The sequence below is a fragment of the Wasmannia auropunctata genome, unplaced genomic scaffold (genome assembly GCF_000956235.1).
Source record: "Wasmannia auropunctata unplaced genomic scaffold, wasmannia.A_1.0 LD336026.1, whole genome shotgun sequence".
Lineage (NCBI taxonomy): Eukaryota > Metazoa > Arthropoda > Insecta > Hymenoptera > Formicidae > Wasmannia > Wasmannia auropunctata.
In genome coordinates this window covers 336,681-357,764 of record NW_012026864.1, presented here as the reverse complement: position 1 = coordinate 357,764, position 21,084 = coordinate 336,681, and the positions used below count along the sequence as shown (strand labels likewise).

General features: G+C 37.6%; 1 protein-coding gene across 4 annotated transcripts in view; it reads left to right on the top strand.

Annotated features, from left to right (window-relative positions):
• The first annotated feature begins 38 nt into the window (after window positions 1-38).
• The window catches only part of LOC105452665 (ETS-like protein pointed), a 105,549-nt gene continuing 84,503 nt past the window's right edge, over window positions 39-21,084 (top strand). Inside the window, exons 1-4 of one of the 4 annotated variants that reach the window (XM_011693979.1) lie at window positions 39-157; window positions 259-695; window positions 8,493-8,617; window positions 16,603-16,813. In XM_011693979.1, the coding sequence (XP_011692281.1) occupies window positions 407-695; window positions 8,493-8,617; window positions 16,603-16,813 (625 nt within the window). In that variant the 5' untranslated portion in view covers window positions 39-157; window positions 259-406. Of the gene's footprint in view, window positions 696-1,831; window positions 2,126-8,492; window positions 8,618-16,602; window positions 16,814-21,084 lie in introns of those variants that run through there. The other 3 variants (XM_011693978.1, XM_011693980.1, XM_011693983.1) reach the window with 3 other exon arrangements.

Genomic DNA, 21,084 nt, shown 5'->3' with positions numbered 1-21,084 from the left:
TACATAACAGCACTACCATTGACGGAAAGCCGTCACCTGATTGGCGGAGTTTAGAGCTACCAACAATACCCGCATCGCGCTGTCGGTAGCTGTCGAATTCTCGACACACCACATTCGTACGTTTGAGGTTATGAGGTTATCGAAATCAAGCAGACAAGTAGGTAGACTAATCAGAAATAATTGTGGCAATCTTTTTTTTCGCACGCGTGCTTAAAAATCTTCCATGCGTCGCAAATCGATATTTTTCTTTCTCCGTAGAGACGCCAAACGGGTAACACTCTCGCCTAGTGTCGAGTGCAGAAGGTGCGGATCGAAGGTGCGGAACGATCGGGAGAACCTGTGATTGGTTCGCTCCTCTGACCCTTTTGAAAATCGCAATTTGGCGCCTCGACGAGAGATTTCAGTAATGGAACGCGTCGCGACGGATGCGGATCCGCATCCGGATCGTCCTGCCCGTCCTGCGTCGCACGCCGTTGCCGACGATCCGAGCCGTCCGAGGACGAGTCCCGTACACGAGATACCATCGTCCCACGCACCGGGGATGCTCGACGTCGCCCATGCTGGCGCTCAATCGTCGTTGCACGCCGATCCGGCGAACCGCTTCCATGTCGTGCTCGTCCGACGAACTCCTCGCCGAGGATTTGGCCGGCGTCTGCTCGCCGAGATGAGGCAAACCGGAGTGCGATTGTCGCGAGGTACGCACACGTGTATATTTTAGGACGCGTTTGTTTTTTTAAGCCCCATATATATCTACATAAGTTACAAACGCACAACGCAAATGCGGAGGAAAAAAAAAGAAAGAAACGTCAAAAAAAAAAGAAAGAGAGAAACGTCCGCATGGCGCGTTTATGTTTACGTTTTGCGTTTGCGACTTATGGGTAGATGGGCCTTTACGCATGATGTGCTATTTTATTGTTTGTTTATGAATATTATGTGAACATTAAACAAGGACGAAATGATTATACATCATACGCATTTTGCATAAAACGTATCCTGATTGTATATACAACATACATATCCGCATCAAAATTATGTCATTCTTTGTGACTGAAATTCTTTATAGATTAATTCTATCGAATTAATTAATATTATGTATTACACGTATTATTTGGGCTACGGAAATACTCCTCGTTTATTTCTTATGTTACAGAATATATCATTATATACCATTATTCTAATTTTTTTTTCGATAGGATTGTATAAAACTTTCGTGATTATTACAGCAAAATGATCAAGTTTGGAGGTAATCGAAGAGATTTCATTTGATTTTATCGACTATCGATGTAAATTTTTCCAATTACCGCGATATAAATTATAAGCATATAATACAACATCAATAATTGATTTTTAACAACTCCTGTCGCAGAATGTCTTCTCAGTTTCTTACGCGATGAATAATTACGAGACGTTATTTAGAATCGCGAACTATCGTCTTTGACGATATCTCAGTAGACTAGTTTACCGACGTTTCTGCATAAACACCTAGAAATGTCCAATACAATAGTATATATTTCGATCCTAAATAAATTCACGATAAGCTCCAATTTAATATACATCTTTAGCATTACAAGAGACTTTACGCGTGCAGTAATAAGTGGCAGAAGGATCTGTTTGTTGTTCAATTAATTTTCACGCGATCATCAACGTGGGACGTTCGTGATGGCAACGAACGACGACGAGGCGGCGGCGGCGGCAGGCGGCGGCGGCAGGCGGCGGCGGCGGCGACGGCGGCGGCGGCGGCCGCCATTTGCCGAAGCGCGGCGGAACTTGCCGAGTCACGTGACGGCCGTGATACGTACGACCATTCGCAAGCCGTTGGCCGCCGGCCGAAATTACGACGCCAAGTTAGTAGCGCGCGTTAGTTTCATTCATGAACGTCAGGAACGCGCGGCCATCATACTCCTGTAATCTGTATATTGTGTATACACCGGGGGCTCCGAGGGGTACAACCGTGCGCACCGCGTCGTTGCGTTAGTGCTGCTGCCGATGTGCGTGCGCCTCGCCGTCGTACACGTGATTCCCGCTTTGCGTCGCGTTTTTGCATGGTGTTTCCCGTGTGCGAGCGTACCACCGGCTGGAAGTTATCAGCGTTGAACCCACGGGACACCAGCTAGCGGCGAGACAGGTGCGTTGGAGAAAAATGCGGATCAGTTTTTGTGCTGTAGCGCCTTAAGAATCGCGGAGCGATGAGCCTCGAGCCGAGCCGAGCCGAGCTTGGGATCGGCCCCCGAGAGAGATGATCTTTCTCGTCGACGCACGACGACTCTGTGCCGTACGTGTCATTGACGGGTGCCGGGCTTACGGGGAAAGAGCTTTCGCTAGCTACGTGCTTTCGCGGAGGAGCCGCGTTCGACGGAGTGACGCGCGGTTTTATCTTCGCGCCCGTTCGGCTCCGGCTTTATGAATGGATCATTAAAGAGCGGAATTCCTCTCGCCGCTCGCTCTCGCAGGCGCGGATCGGGTTTTTAACTTCAAGTGCTCCGATTAGAGAGCCAGCTCCGAAGCTTATTTATGCGTGGTTTCGCGCGGGCGTCATTGCCACCAACTTCGCACAAATCGCTCCGCAAGTATCGCGTTGAGGGTGATCTGTGATTTTTTTTTCTTTTTTTTTTTTTCCTTCGTCGGAGTAGATCGCGCGGGTGGTTTTATGATTTAGCGGACGTCGTCGAATTCGGAACGCCTCCTCGTATCGCGTTCGTCTAAAAATAAAAGCACCTTCTCCCCTTTTTGTTTTTAAATATTTGTCGTGGTTATTATATGTGATTATAAATACGGAGAAACAGTACTTGGAGATTGTAGGAAAGTACCTAAAAAAAATAAGGGATGCAGAGAAAAATGTATATTATCGTCTCTTTTAGGTTTCCAAGTCTAATTTAATATTTTAAAAGAATGCGTTTAATTACTTTCCTTTTTTACATTGAAGAAAATAGCTTGGAGAAAATATTAAAAAATATATAGAAGAAATGTGAAAACTGAAACAATTTAATTTTGCTGTTTTCCCCGCAGACGCAAGCTTTATAAATATCGTCGTGAAATCGATGATTGTTATGAATAACTCATTTAAGATCCGTCTCAGATTTTCAATTTATTAATCGCACGATAAAAATAAGATAAAAATTGAACGATGCATTCGGTTATGTTATCGAGCCTTGAAAAAAATAAATATTTTATTTTTCAGCCGATGTGTGCCGTGCTTATTGTTACCTCGCGAAAAAGATTTATCTTGCGAGTCTCATGACTACGAAATGGAAAAGAATTGTACGCTGAAATAGTCTTATCGTGAAATAACAATGAAACCGACTTTGATAACGAGAAGGCAGGCGGTACGATGTCGCTCGCGCTATGCGAGGTTATCATTACACAAAGGGTCAATTTAGAATATAGCTAAAGACCAGTTGACAAGAAAAACTTTTTGCCATTAAACTCGGGAGGTCATGTGACGTGAATCACGATAGGCACGTAAATCATAACGACGGCAATTTGAAATCTTTAGCGAGAGAAACCTCCCTTTTACGCCTACGAATTTACTGTCGATATATATTTTATTACTCACAACCCCGCGGCCATCAGATAAAATCAATTGACATTATACGTGATTCGTCGGCCTTTTCTATAAAAGTTCTTTGGTTGTTACGATGTATAATTTTATATCTTTTATATCATATTTTATTTCTGTTTGGAAGCGTCTTTTATATCGTCTAACAAAAATGATTTGGAATAATGTAAAACCTTGTAAAAGAAGGAAAACGAGAGAAATGTGATGGCTTGCATCAGATATGGCCGGAGGTTTTTGCAGAATTTCTCAGGTCTCACCATGGCGCGGCAACGTCGCGACTTGTCTCCTTTCATCTCACCATTCCTACCTCTCTTTCTCTCTTCTTTCCTCATCCTTTTCATGTTTCCTTCCTTTTTCTTGCCGTTTTCGTTTGCCAAGACGACGAACGGTGACAAAGAGGGAGGAGCGCTTCGTAAGAAGTGACACGAAGACGCTTGACTGACCCGAAACAGGAGCGATATTCTTCGATAAAAGATACGAAGATACGACATTCTCTAGAAATCATTCATCTAAATATCGACGTTTTTTTTGCCTGGAATACAGAGACTCAAAATTTACGTCATTTCAAAAGAGTCATGGACATAAATTTTTGAAAATTTTTCACGAAACTTTTACATTTATCGAAGGTACAACATTTTTTACAAGTCATTTATTTAAATATTAATGTTTCTTTTGCCTGAAATACAGACACTTAGACTCAAAAGTTACGTCATTTCGAAAGAATCGCGGACAAAAATTTTTGAAAATTTCTGACGAAACTAACTGACTTCTATAATTTCTAATAAATATTTGTACTTAAAATGTTTTATTCGCTTACACTTTTTCTCGTGCCGTTTCGACTTCACTTCTCTCGCCGTCTCGAATCAGTGTTGAAAATCGAGAACCAATAAAAGGAGAAGAAGAAAGAGATAGATATTCAAACAGATAGATTCGAAATAGCGATAATCTTACAAGTTACACATAATTTTCAAAAAATACAAAGCTGCGAATAATTTAATGAAATTACAAGCTACACTTTGGAGTATTCGTAGAATCGTTATATAAATTATTTTATATAGCAAAAAATTTTTTGACTATAAATCTTAAGTTGATGTTAATATTAAAATTGAGATGCGATTCTTAATGTTGACCTGTGAACGCCTTGGCCTGTTTGTCGAAATTAATTCGGACCTAATTTGCTAGTGGATAGAGTCCTACTTGCGATCCATCCAAAATCAACGATGATTCATAATCTTTCTCTCACACAGTGGACCATCAATGATGTTGAGGTTGGCATACGGGTGCGTACGCGTTAGACACAACGTGAATGGTTCGTCTGCCCGCATGTGGAAACCCGGTATAACAGGCCCTTAAAAGATATTATGTTGCTTTCAATAAGATTTAGACAATAGACACTTCACTTTTTCAACGGACGGGCTACTTTGGACACGTATTAATATAGCATATCGCACCGTTTGAGCGTTCGACTCTATTGCGCGTTATCGTTAACGTTAGGACGCAATAACGTTATCATATGCTAGAATGCACATACACTTACACAGCAATAATTTGACTGATAATGAACTGACGCTTCCAAATAAAGTATGTATGTCCTTCAAAAATTCGTTATATATTAAACCCTAATTTACCTGATGGCCAAATAGAATTAAAATATATTACATAACAATAAATGTCAAAAATCATGATAAGCATTTTAGATACTACGCGAAACAATCGTTTGTTTGATAGCAGAATTCGAATAATATAAAAATATAAGTATTTTTAAATATTATTTTAAAAATTAAATTTAATTAATTAAAAGAAATTTTGACACATTAAGTATCAAAGTAAAAAATACAAAAATTGTTATCTTTTATCTCGATAAAATAAATCAATTATTTAATGCTATCTCAAGTATATTTATAATTTAATGAAATAACACACACACACACACACACACACACACACACACACACACACACACACACACACACATACACGCAGAGGTGCACGATCGATTTTAATTATTACGTATATTTCCCGCAGGCAAAAGTTAAAGCATTGTAGCCAATATACTATTGTGCAATACCACATAGCCACAATGAAGCATTAGCATCCCAGGCTTACGCTACATTCAGAACGAATAGAGACAAAATGCCATTTTACCCTCCTTATCGAGTAATCTTTTTTCCAAACATTTTTTCGCTCGGTCAGAGGTTTCGAAGAAGCAGGTAGACACAAGAATGAAAGACATTCCTAAACGTGCGCGTCCCGAAGAAGAAAAAAAAATCTACGAAAATTTAGACTATACTCTAGGCATATCCAATCTAGACATTGCATCTGAAGTCGTTTTTAAAGTTTTAATAAAACAAGATATGTAATTAAAAAATATAGTATCGAATTTGATGGATTAGTAGTATTATTTACTTACTGGTTTTGCATCCGCTTGTAACCGGTTGTCTATCTGGATACTTGATTCTCTTGATAACGGGCATATATCATCGATTGATCGATGATAACGTGCGTAACTGGAAAAAACGAACAAATAAAGTAAATAAGTAAAATAAAAATATTATACGGAAGTTAATTTCGAATTTATCCGTGAGTTATATGCAGTCCAAGGGCGTAAAATTTATATGTAATTTATACAAATTTATAAAATATATGTAATAAAATTAATAAATGTTATACTGTTATATTGTAAAAATATTATAATTTTTAAAGTAATAAATTTATACGAGTAATATGGCGACTCGTGAGTTCAAGATATCGATAACTTATGAAATAAACAGCCTCTTTGAGTACGTTATTGCAGAGTAATTGATTGCCCTGCAAATCAAATAACATATCAAATAACGTTTCATCTCATTAATATGCGATAATGCTATCAGCTATCTTGAATTTATTCGCGCGATCTATTTCAGAACTTAGAAACGGCGAGACAATACCATCACTGATATTTCAGTGATGGTATTGCCCGACATCCTTTTCCCCCCTTTTTTTCCCTCGCTATTCGCGATAAACAGTTTCTGGGAATATCACACGGTATCTTTACGTCGCAGATAAATATCTGGACGATAATGGAATATGCCCAACAAATTGTAACAAGTCCACGCAAGCGTCCAATAACATTCGCTATCATATCCAACACGGTTAGATACGCGCAGTTAGAGAATTTCGAGAAGCTAATCTTAACTTTCACACGATAACCGAAACATTTGCTTGGATATTAACGTTGCGGGGGATGCCAGATATGATATGATATGATGATGATGATTTATCATTTTTTCATTAATCTAGGTTTAATCTAGATTTAAGTGAACTTTCTATGTTATTTTTAGTAAGTATGATCTCATCGAAGGGCGTTATCTTCGTAAAAATATCAATCACTGTCGCGTGCGATTATGGATCAAGATAATCTTAAAAGATCGTCTGCGACAAATAAGCTAAATCCGCTTTAATTAGCTTTCTCTTTATCGCAGACGAATTTCGCGACAGGGGTGCCGCGACAATTTGCCGAGATAAGGTCGATCGGTCTGTTAGGCAATTATTTTATGTTTAGTTGAGTGCATATCACCGAGCTGTTGAGAGTGCCACGCTTATTATTTGTATAGGAATTTTAATAATAGAACGCATAATCTTTAAATTAATATCTTTTTTTTTTCTCTCGGAAATTGTACTCGCTATATATACTATAATTGTAAGCGTATATTGTATATAGCAAGTAATCATTATTATACAACTGAAATGAAGATTATAAACAACGGTAGCGTTTAATATTATTTATAAAATGCCAATTATATTGAACGATATCTTCAAAGTGTATTCGCAAGCCGTATCATCTTTTGGCACGAGTGATAAGCTAGACTGATAATCTAGACGGAAACGATTCATTCAGCGTTAAAGTAAAGTACCCGCTTTAAAGGAGCTCCGTGTTTTACCGTCCGTACATTTTGGAACTTCTTGTATAGACGCACTTTAGCTGCGTGTAAAGGGTCGTGAGAGTCGAGGTAGCCCAACAGTTTTCCGTCTACCATCTGGCGGCTGGGTCCCAGCCGGAGTAACCTGATCTTCGTTGCGGCGGATTCGAATACCTCTTGCGCGTCACATCGCCCCATCCACGAGAAACAATAGTTTCCTTCCAATTAATACACAAGATTAACTTGTTCATAAAATCGCCTTACGTAATATCCAATATGATAGATCTGAATGTCTGTCACAATAAATTTGTTTAATTAGTAAAAATAGAAGTAAATTTTACGCGAAAGTCTTTAAATGTTTCAAGGAATGGATGGAGGTATTTTACATTTAATTATATAATTGTTTAAAAGTCTAAAGAGATTTCAAAACTTTAAAACTAAATTAAATTTATGATTATACATTGTTTGAACGAAGGTGGAAACATAATTGTTGTCGTACTTTGTCGTCTACATTTTTTAAATTTTATTTGCACTAATTGCTAACTTATCTAACTCGTATAACTTGAGTAATAAGAAAACACAAATCATATGCTATTACATAGGTGATAATCTTTTCCGAACTAAAAAAAAATTGATTTAAAGATTGTTTAATAATTAGTCATTGGAATAATTGTAAGGCGACGAGATATATATAATTACCGATTGTTAAAATATTCGCTCATATTACCACAGCTCGTTCTTTGCCGGACGATATCGACCGCGTACCTAAAAGCGGACTATTTAACGGTTGATAAATAAATGTATCCCGCGAACCAAGAATATCGTGCCAAGCCGGCGAAGTCGGTATAAAATTATAATTGGGGCGTCGTGTCATGTGATCCAGGGAAAGAGTTCCACGCAAGCTCAGAAAATTTAATCCATGTTCCCTCTTGCGTGCGTTCACTCACGCGATAATTTAGATAATAATTTGCATATCAGCGCTTATTTTGCTTGTACTACCTTGTGATTAAGTAATTAATAAGTAATTTTCCTTACAGTCAAGATGGACATGGAATCCCTCTACGACTACGACGAGGAACAGGACTTCTACGAAGAAAGTCCTGGAACCAGAAAGAGCGGCTATCCCATCGACCATAGATCCATAAAAGTAAATCAATTAAAGGTAAGTCAACTTTGATTAACTTTGATACACAACAGAATACATAGAAAATGTACCATATTTTATTTCATATTTGTACTTTTAAATACTTTTCCGACAATTATACCTAAAAATTGGCATAAACGAAGGAAATACTTCGCCAAGATCGATTTTTATATATAATTCTTCAAATATTAATAATAATATAATTACCTGCAGTTTGCCTTATCCAAATCTCTGAATAAAATTAATTAAAATTATACGAAATTCTATATGCAAGATGTTACAAAGTTATCAGATCAAAATTATTTTAAATTATCGCATTAGTGATTAGTATAGGCTGACGCATCTTAATATTCGTTTTAAATTGAAGATTCGCAAAAACTTATGAGATCATCTGTACAGATCTTTCATCGATTGTATAAGCAAAAAATTAAAATGTTTTTCGAACAATTGTCCAAGCGATGGGCAACCGCGTGAGACGCGCCACGGATATTCCTCGCTCCCGACGACGTTGGCAAGCGGCGAGCGCGTTGGCCGAGCCGGTGATTGTGCGAGTGCCACTAACAATTCGTTCCTTGTCGCTCTCCGCCTTCGTTTTATGAATGAACGTAGAACCGGCACTCGGTTCCCCTCCCGGTTCCTCTCCCCGCTATCACCCCACGCGCCTTCAGCCTTCATCTCTCTGTCACCGACTGACCCTCGTCCGTCTCGCCTCCGCCCTCTACCACCGTCATCTCTTTCTCTCTCTCCCTCTTTCTCTTCCTCTCTCTTCTCTGTGCCTCTCCTCCTCTTTTCTCTCCAGCTCTCTGTCCGTCGCTCAGCGAAGCCGAACGCGTCTGGTTCGCCGCTGATTCGTACGTTGCGAAGCAGCGAACAACAGTCGCGTCGAGGCCCGAGACTCTTGGTTTCTTCGGCCGATTAACTTCTCGAGAAGCTCACGGCGCACGAAAAACGTGGCGTCTCTGTAAAAGTTTGCTACAGCTATTCGGCTCTTTGAGATCAAGTTTTCTTACAATTTTATAAATATGTAACCTATCAAAGAGCAGAGTTTTTTTACATGAAAGAATCGGGAAAAGTACTCTAAAGTTTAAATTTTTGATATTTTCAAATTTATCAAGATATATGGGATAAATCGATGTGCACGTGAGGAATTAATGCGGAAAATAATAAAAATAATAAAACGTATATTAACTCTAGGATTTTATTATTCAATATTTTGTAAAACGTTAAAAATTTTATATTTGAATTTTTCTTTTGTTTTCGATTTCGTCTTTCGATTAATTCCATTTTCGATGCATTTTTGTCCACTATATGTTATATTGAGATGTTTACAAAGCCTATGACATTCAGTAAATGTTAAGTTTATATATAAAATCATCAATATTTTCTATGTTTTACCAGCTGCAACAATTATACAGATTTTATTATGAATAATCTATTGTGTTACTCACAACTTTGTGTTAGTTTGATTGTTCTTGACGCGAGAAGACGTTGATATATAATAAATACTCTGTTAAATTTTTGATACGAAGAAATCAATATCGAATAACTTGATTTACGCGATCAAGATAGAAAATAGAAAATGTATTCTGCACATTTACCATACGAAATTCTTAACGGTATAAGAAATCTTTCACGTTTGAGGATATTTTTAAGATTTTATACAAAAACCAGTTTTTGCGTTTAGCATATATTACTACAAATATTAGTTGAAATTGAAGTTATTTATCTTTTGGTTTTCTTTAGAAACCACGCTGCAGTTCATTTGAACAACAGTTAACTTTAACACTACTTAACAATACTTGTCAAAATAGTTCGTAGATGAAGTGAAATTAATGTAATTGCTAAACAAAAAAAAATAAAGTAAAACAGAATATTATTTCAAAAATCAAATGAACCACGCGGCTCGAATCGTTCGATCGTTGAAACGGAGAAATCTGTGTGCCAGTTGAGAGAAACGAGACATGGCGAGGCGTCGTGCGCGGGAGGAAATGCGACGCATAGGGGAGGAGAAAGGGAAACCTAAGCCGCCAGAAATAGCATCCCTTCCCGCATCATGCAGCCAGACCTTCTGCATGCGCCTCTGGTCGTTCTAGTCGCATGCACCGTTGGTCGCCTTGCCTACGTCATACAATTTGCCCGCCGCACCACGGCGATGCGGCAACTTGGTCGTCCTACACACCATTCTCGTTCTTCTTCGGTTTTTTTCCCCCCTTACTTTCTACGTGACGGCAAAGCCGTAACGCGTAGTCCCAGTCGCGTCACTTCGGATCTTCTCTCTCGCTGCATACTTTATACTCATATTTCACTTTTATTCCGTACATGCAGGAAGATCCCGCACATGAGCGATCTAGTTTCCCCCTGTATTTTGCGATGTCTCGCGTATTTTTACTTTTTCCCATCTATTAAACACCGAGCGCTATTATTGCATCGCCTTTCATCGTTCGTTATAATATTTTTGTTATATGCTACCCACGTGGCTCGTGCGCCTCGCAGCTAGTGCATTTCGCGTCCCACGCCTTCCATTCTTGGCCTTCTATCCCGTTCTTTGCTTTCCGTGCGCGTAGCGACAAAGAGATATAAAGGGACAACGTAATTTTAGTTCTATTTAACACATTATTTGTATAACGCTGCGCCACGGCTCTTCTCGACCGCAGTTAACTCTCATCCCACTTCTCGCCCCTCTCGCTGTTTCGACAGTCATGAAATTTTTCGCTTTAACATCGGCCACTTTTTCGCTCATTATACACTCGACCTCATCTATGCCGTGTCGTTATACGCTTTCGCCTCCGAATCTGTATTTTCTCCGTACGTTTATCCGAATGAAGACACGTTTATGCCGAATAAAGACAACACGAAAGACAAACATCGTGTATTCGGATAATTAATGTACTTACATTTCACGCAGTGTGTTTGCTATTTTTTTTTAATTTTAAATTTTTCTCGTGTTACTCAATCTTTCAATGTTTAAAATAGGCTGTTACGATTGTTTTAATGACGGGTTTGCCTAGCTGATTTAACGAATGAAAACTTAGCCATCGATCTTGAATTAAGTGTGGGCGCGGTTCATCCGCTTCCTTCGTTGCATGCACGATATACTTCTACCACTATTGTTACACATTCTCGATTTGTTATAAATTCTGAATCTCACACAAACGTATCCGTTTATAAACGTATTTTGTTTCGCAAATTAATTAATTAAATGAGTAAATCTAATTGCGAATATTCTGCATTATTTGATTTGATGTAAAGTTTATTTTCTATCACGCGTTTATCACATTACCAAATGTCGACATTATTGACATTAAGAATTATTGGCGAATGCTATAAAATTTAATAATATGCAATAGAAACCATTGTCTCATAGTCTGATGTAGATAAATTTCATTCATAATTCAAACGCGTATAATTTGATTATCAACGGAAATTTATATTAATATATAAATCACGACCTCGGAACGAAAATATATTTGTCGGATCTCAGCAATGCAATTACGCCTTCGCATAAACAATGCAATTATTATTTTTTAAATATAAACCCACGGCGTCGCGATGTCATACCTAAAGCGAGAGAAACGCTGTGGCATTGATTTTTCCGATAAGCTATTAATGTGAGTCGTGAATGAGCTGTTCTCTAATTTAATTTCGCTTGCATTCGAGGTGGATATAATCGTAGCAACGTCTGACCGATTAATTAATCAGTGTAATCGATAAGATATCCAGGCCGACAAATCCAACGCAAGAATAAACCGGTTTCCGTAATATCGCAGCAAGTACTGCTGTTTTCTGTTTTGTTTTTTTCAATTAATATTATTACATAATGGTTCACACACGATTCTCTCTCGCGAAGTGATAATATTTAAGTATATCTATCACATATCGATCAACAAGATTAACGTATTATATAACCTTTTTTCGGAATTTTCAGTATAAAAGAAATCGTATCTAGTTCTACAAAATCGTCCCGCATGAGATAATAATTGAAGTCAACTAATTGTAAGGTCTACGCGAGACTATTCTTTTGTAATTTTCTATATTTAGAAACGGACAGAGATATGCTCTAAAATTTCAGTTAAATCCAACTTAATACTTATAGAAATTATTTTATAATGCCGTAAATTAAATATTTAATATTCAGTTATTGGATATTATTGGATGAATTATAAGAGTTTAATAATTATACGATCACGTGATGAAAAAATGCGACGCTAATTATTGGAGCTACCGAGCGATTGATCGGGGAAATCTGTCAGCTGAGCGTGCGCCGTCGTTTTCTCGAATATGACACGCGCATCAGCAAGCTTTACCTTATTTTTACTTGCAACATCCCGAAATAATATAGAAACATCAATACCGCGCCACGTGTCAGGCGTAAAAGTCCCCCTCTCGTTCAATTTTCCGCGTACGCGTGGGGTCCCTTTACGTTTTCTTCTGTTCGGATAAAGTTATCTGATCGGCTGGGCCGCGCACTTTGCACGTTGACTCACTCGCATTCTCGGCATTGTCCACAGGTTTAATTTCCATACGGTCGCCATTAAACGCCACCTGTTCATGCGGCGTTCATTAACGGGGGCTTTGTTAATGGCTTCGTTAGCCAATTATTTATCGGTGCGACAGGATATCTAAGATAAAACGTCGCGTAAGCCTATCGCTTATGTTATTGTCGTCGTTGCGTTCGTGAAAATATTACGTAACCCGAACGTGTGTCGGCACCCTTGCCGCGATATTGTGAAATGTATTTAGTACGAAATACTGTTGTTCGTGCTTTTCGGTTAAACGCACATTTGCGATGCGGACGTAATTTTGCGCGCGTACCTACGTGACGTGGGCACTGGCATAAATTACATTCAACGACGAGCGATATTAGCATTCCAGCCGTGACGTCAAATCGGTTATTAAGTTGTAAATTATGTATTACGTTAGCAATTCGGATTACGATTATGATTATTGTCATCTTTAACACGAGTTCAAATGAATCGAGACAAAACAAAACCTCGTGTCACGCGATAATTAATCACGTATCTCGTAAGAAAAGCTGAAGAATCCGCATTTTCTACACGATATTTTCGATCTGTTGATCTGTTCGTTAACTTGTGTCTCTGTTTCAATTTTCTTTGTTTTTTTTTATATTTATTTTATCGGACATTTTCTAAAAGCGAAATCGACGACAAACAACTTGCATATAGCACTTCACATTTGATGTCGATGTAAAATTTATCTTATCGCCCGACGGCTTGAAACGTCGCGCGTGCACGACGCGGATGACGTTCGCGAGAGATGATGTTTGATACTCCATTCATCGATAGAATTTGCTGTTGAAGTATTACCGCGCGTGTGGTCTGTATACCTGGAATGCCGGATACAGAGAAACCTTCATCATCCGTAACGAAAACGTTTGTGAAAGGAATGTTTGTTAGATATTAACCCAAACATACGATAATTCTCCGTCATACTTGCCCCGTACTTATAAGCTATCGCCTTTTATCGACGATTTTAAAGCAAAAAATTTAACAAATATTGCACATATCGAAATAAAAACTGCTGATTTTTAAAGGTATTTTATAGTTTCACATTTTTCGATTTTATTGCGCTCTTCAATTCCTAAAATTCTTTCATTACTCGGAATAATAAATAATATTTGACGGTGGATTTTGGTTTAAACGAGCGTAGTGTTTTTAAGGAAACGCGGGTCACGCGCTTTGTATCTCGATAAAAATGTCGAAATAAATTCTCACGACCTCGGCCACTACACGCTCCGCCAAATCAATAATCTATTTTTTAGCTCACTTTGTTATGAGCGAGCGAAATGTATAGATTGTATCAAGCTTATCGTGTATTCGCAAACAGTTTACATCCGCCGGATTATATATATACATGCACGATGTCTGATATAAATTAAAAATCTTCAACGGACGCGCTGGCTGTTATATAAAACTACGCGATACGTTCACGCGCATTCACGAGGAACAGAAAAAACAAGTTGTAATCGCAAATTGATAATGCTACTCCTGAATGAATTCGTTTTGCCAATCGTGTTCGATGAACGTAACTTATCTCGCGATATTCTCGGATCGCGCCGCGCGCTCGCTGATTTGTTCTTCCTCCTCGCCGGTCGCTGCGTGGCCCGAATAGATTTACATGTCTGAAAGGACTATTATCGAGAATATACGCCTGTAACTCTATTTTTGCCCACCGCGAAAGACGATCGTGCGTGCCGCTCTTGAAATTCCGTGATAACGAGCCGCGATCTCCCTCGCGAAAACGCGTTATCGAGTCTGCCTCTCGCCGGTTATATTTCTCATCTCGTACTTATTACCGTGAATTTTATTAATTTTATACCGCGCGATTCTGGCAAAGACCGCGTTATACCTAATACGGAGAATTGGCAAATTTCTCCAAAGCTTAAAGTCGAAAATTCCGTTATCAATCTGTAATTCAATTGCACGTGACATGATGTCGTTGTATGATTTGATAGACTCACGATGACCGATACTATCGTTCCGCCGTATTGGCCTTGCTTGTTCGAGATAAAAATTTGCGTAAAAGAACTTGCGAGGAAGGTCGTGGTCAATGTTAGTGAAGAGAGAGATTACGATTGCGAATTGTACACATTAGCATTCGGCCATTTTGTCGAAAGATAATCGTCTTGGCTTCACTCGCTCGCTCGCTCGCGCATCTCGAGAGATACCATCGTTAATATACGGCCCGTCAATGGTTGACTCGGTCACGTACTATTGGTCCGCGATGAATAGATTTCCATTCAGCGTCGACGATGAAAGAGGAAGAGATAGGCGAATAGATACGTAAATGTAGAAAGAGAGAAGTGAGTACCGTGGGGCGGGGGAGGGAGGGGGGAATAGAACGTGATGGGACTCAGGATCTTTAACCGCTTTCTATTTATCTATATACACGTGTTGTGAGCTGGTTACCACTGATAACCCAACGAATAATTATCGTGCAATACAGAGGGATCGTTGTACGAGTTCGAATTTAGTCGTGCGCTATTAGTGTTTTTTTCGAATCGTTCTCTCTTGTCAGATTTTTGTATTGTTTGTATTCTAAATTACAATAAGAAAGAGAATTATTACGTGAGTGTAAAATAGTTTTACATTAATAAAAAAATAATTATAGAAATTAGATGTTAATATATATTGTAGATTATATATTATATTTTAGGAAAGTATGAAGAAAGAGAGAGAAAGAAAGAGAATTATTTTTCATTTATCTTTTTCCATCGCTCCCTATTGTCTTTCTTTTAATTAAATTACAAGAAAAATTTGAATTACAGCTAAAACACTGTTAATTTGAAAAAAATTAAAGAACTTTTGCGACTAAATTTATTTAACCAATTCGATATACTATATAACGTCATCCGATAATATAATTTTTTTTCTCCATCGAAAAAATTTTTAAAATTGAATAATTAAAAAGTTTATCATTATTTAAATGTCTTCCGTACGAATCACATTCATTGATTCCTCGTAGTACTAGATCACGCGCATTACACGCTGTTGCGTCACTCCATGGCGACATTTCATTCAACTTAGAGTCTTTCATACGAAGGTCAAGCGGAGTCGTGACTATCGCCGGGGCACGAGCACTCTCTCCATTCTTTTTCCGCTCCAAGCTGCATTCCCCTCCCACTCTTCATGTCTTTCTTCCTCAACGAATAACGCGTGCACGCTGCTTCCTCCTCCTTCAACGATCAACCGGTTATCTCTCTAATTTGCTTTTCTTACTTTTCAATGTATACAGATCTCTTCTCTTTCCCCGTAGTTTCCCTGAACTTTGTTCCTTTTACATCGAAACCTGCTTAGCGTGCTCCGAGCGATTTTAGATGAAGATGCTAAATTTAGACTAGCGACAAAACATGTGAGAAAAACATGTTACTGAATTTTTACTGTAAAAAGATACGCAACACATATATCGCGGTCCAACAGTTTTTTACATAGATAAAGACGGGCGTGTCAGCGAGTGTTAACGATATATATTTTTTCATTTACTAGCGCGACATTCGAAGCATGGGTAGCTTCTTGGGGCCCAACGCCTGCATCACCGATGGCAGCGGTATGTTGACGGTGATGGCGAAGTTGCTGAAGCAAGAGATGACCTCCGACGCCGAGGAAGAAGGTTTGGTGCCGGCTCTGTCTGGCAGAGTCACCTCGATGCGGAAGGTGCCGTCCCTGTCGGACCTCTCTGATCCGGAAAGCTCCTTAGGTGAGTCTTTCCAATCCTAATGCTTGTCTTCTTAATCGCTCGAAGGGCATAGCTTCTAAAGGACACCACAATGTTTATACGCAAGACTAAAAAAATGTGTTGCATGCAAATGTCAAATTTAGTATGGATATATTTTATACTTTATTATATCGTTATTTGAATTGATAACAATCGTCGGTCAATTAGATTACCAAATATCTAAAAATTAGAAAAACATGAATTGAGCAAGCTACAGCTGTTATATATATTTTTTCTTCTGGGTATGTTTTTATTCGACATACAATTTGGAGAATTTATATATATTACATCATACAAATATATTCATTGAAATTAAAATTAGTAATTGCGTTACCTTTGACAAAATAAATTATTCAAATAAAATGTAAATTTATATTGCAATTACATTTCTAATTATTTCAATAATTAACAAGTAAATAATATATTTTGGAAACAATTTTGGATAAGAATTGAATATATGATTTTCATTGTCACTATATATTTCTGCAGAATTTTTCAAAAAAGCTACATTTCTTATGAATTAATATTTAAATATTTAGCTTCAACTTTTAAGCTAAAATATTTTTTTTCGAACTTTCACAATAATTTATATACCTAATAAGACTGTAGTGAAGTGAGTTCTTAATGAACATTTTATCGTCTTGCTAATAAAGCGCATGCCAATGGCGTGAGAAAAATTTACGAGACTGCCCAGACAGCGTAATAATCGTCCAGTTTAATATTCTCATTAAGTTACTGTTCGCGGGCGTGGAATGATTTTTTCAAGTTTTTTTAAGTTCTTTACTATCATAAAAGTACGTGGTGCATGTACAGATATTTCGTACTCTTCAATTAGAAGCCGCTCGCTTATATTTTCATTAAGGAAGTATTGCGAAAGGTTCCTTGCATTCCTTTATTTTGCATAAAGATATCGATGCGCGTTTCTCGGAATGATAAAAGGGACAGAGTGATAATGCGAGGAATAGTGAAATCAGCTCTTTCGTCGCCTCTTGAAATACGATCGACTACGATTCCGATATAGTGTTGTGTTAATGTCGGATCCAGACACTTAAGGTACACTTACATCCGATGACGCTTGCATAATTCGAGCACTAGCTACGCGAGCCGCACTCACACGTATATGATTTGTTCAATTAGATCGCGCGAGAGTTGTATCGTGCCTCTTGCACGCTATCAAACAAGACAGTCGGATTACTGTAATTCTAATATGCGAATATTTTTCTAAGCAATATTTTGTTAGTTTAAGCATTGTCGTCAACAGCAATTTAAAGCGAAACATTTTCCTTTTCAATAACAAAGAGATTAATGCAATAGTATGGTTTCTCTTATTGCGCTGCATTATACATATTAAATTGAAATTACATTAAACAAATAAACATAAATTTCAGAAGGTAAATAATATTTTTTACTTAAAAAGTTAGTTATTATATACACAAGATTTTCTCTCTTTATTTCTTCGTCACTTTAATATCTCCGAGTAACTTGCGAGTAATTAACTCATAATGGAGCGGAAAAGTGGCTTTTGTCACGCTGAAAATCGGAATTTTCTAGGACGAATGTATAGTGTCGAGTGGCAGTGCGAGTCATCCTTGTTACTCGCGGCTCGTCGTGCGCGATCAAAATGTAGCGAGAATTTACGAATTGGATAATCAGCAGCATCCTCATTAAAGCCCCCCCACTGAACGCCCCCGCCTTCCATTCTCTTTCGGAGCGCGTGTATGAGACTTATATACGCGTAAGCGTCGGACGCGTCGCATCGCCCCCACCCATTTATCCGCTCTTATCCGACTTCAGGGGACATTTTCTTTTTCAGCGATCTGTGCTTTTTATTTTCTAAAACTTACGCAATCGACCCGTGAATCATTCTTATAAATATTTATGTGTACTATATCCGAGAGAAGCAGACAGATAATAAACCATGCTCTCTAAACAGTTGCAAGATATATCGACAACGTTTGTTGATAACTGTTTAGGCACCTATCAGCATTATGAATCGATAAAGTTAAAACATTTGTAGGTGGAAGGAAGAATAACTAAATATTTATAGCAAGAAAAGAGAAAAGATTACAGTTGAGTGTTTAAGAACTTTCTGTATCGTTATTGGAATTGTCTAGTGTTTGTTTTAACAAGAGTTTACAAGTGTTTTACACAGATTTTTAATTGCGAAAAGGACACTGAAAACTATTCTGTCGTCGTAATAATATTTAAATCTGTATTGAAATTAATCTCCTTGCTTTTGCCTGCAGGGTAAAAGTGTTACGAATTATTATTTTATGTAATTTTTTTATTGACGTTTGCTAAAGTAATCTTCAGTTACACTGCCCTAGTTTAATTTGTATGTACATTAAATTTTTTTCAAAGAAACCTGAAAATGTCTTAAGATCTTTAGCATTCTAGTTGCGATATTAAAAAGCACAGGAAACGCTATAAATTTTAAAAGATTGTTTTTATTCTAATCTTTTGATCTGCTCTTTGCCATTTTAAACCTATTAAACGGGGAATTGATGTTATTTAATAATATATTACAGAACGTTTAGAAACCTACCTATAAATTGAAAACGTATCCCACGCAATTAGCAATTAGAACGTAAGCAATACCGCAGATATGAGCGTGGGACATCAATCGGACAGTACACTGGTGTATGCGGTAATAACGACTATGCAATGACGCAACTTAAGCGCGTAAATCGCGTGTAATTAACCGGCCGATTTATTGCGTGTCATTTAACTTTCGGCGGGCGTGAATCACTTTCGGCGGCTTCCGTTTATTGCCGTGAAATCCACGCCCGGCAATGCACGCGCAAATAATTAAACAGTTGAAATCGCTCGAAATGAATTCGTTGCTACTCGTCGGTCAACAATCAATATTTGATCCGTATCTCTCACGCGCGTTTAATTTGCCTAATTTTAGACTACTGATGTGCACCTGGCATGCAACGTACGAGACCGCGTGTTATGTCGCGAATGGTTAACGACTTTAAATATTAGTTCAATGCATATTTAACTCACGATGTAACGTCTAGTTCGATTAACGCTAAAATTAAGTGATTCTTTACAAAATGAATTTGGCGATACTTATAGGTACTTTATAAAATACACTTGTCGTTCAGGATTATTTACGCCTAAAATTTTCTTGCAATTGACAATAATAGAAAAACAAACATGATGTAAATTTATATATTTTTTAATTGTTTTCTATCAATCGTTGTATAAAAAGTATTAAAGACACAATTTATTGTATTAATTCAATGTTAGTAGAGAAAAAATACAAAACGATCTTACTCAAGTATCTTTAATCATCGCCACGATTGTTCTTTGAATTTTCCATTATTTATACGGTTATAATCTTTCCACTCGCTTTTTTCATAACAATCTCCAGCACTATTGTCAAACGATTGAACATTCGATCTTCGTTTACGACACGATTGCCATCGATGGCAGTCGCTACTCAGAATGTTTTATGCAAATAGCCATTGTCTATCCTGACATTGACGCGATGGCGAAGAGATTTGTTTTGCGCTTCTTACGTGTTGTTGCACACCGTAGAACATACGTAACGCATCCGTGTCGCGAATGTAACACTGTGATAAAATTCGGCTTTCGCTCCCGTGCGCGCTCGTAAAGAAATGTTGTCTCATAAATATGAATTCGTATGGCAAATACCGAATACCGACGTGAGACGTCAAGGGCCAAGAAATTTCGAGGAAAGTTTAGTCACCGCATCGATATTGTCATTAACGATACTTTAATGATGTGAGATGAATAAGTTATATTCAATAATGAAATATAAAGATACCACGTACAATTTTTAGAAATCAGCTTTCGTTTTGTTTACGCTATTATTTTATATTAAATTCACAAATGCTTCGTATTTTAGTCTTCGTTATCTCGCATATGTTTCCTTTTTTTCACATCTGTTCTATTACATAAACTTAATGAAAAGATTCTTATTTTAGATAAAATTGCTTTTAGACTAATATGTTCTACTTGCGTATATCTAATATGTTTTAAAAATGTTAATTTTTATTAGTTTAAGATACTAAAGTCTACTTTATTTACTTTTTGGTAGTTTAACTTTTGATGGTGTTAAAATTTATTATTTATATATTTTTTAAATTACTAGTTGTGTGGGGTGTATAATGACAAATTTTTGTTTTTCGTTGAAAATCAGCGAATATTTTTTATCAACACGGATAAGAATCGTCGTCTCGTGAGTACAAGGTGTATATTTCCTATTTGTCTCACAGCCAAAT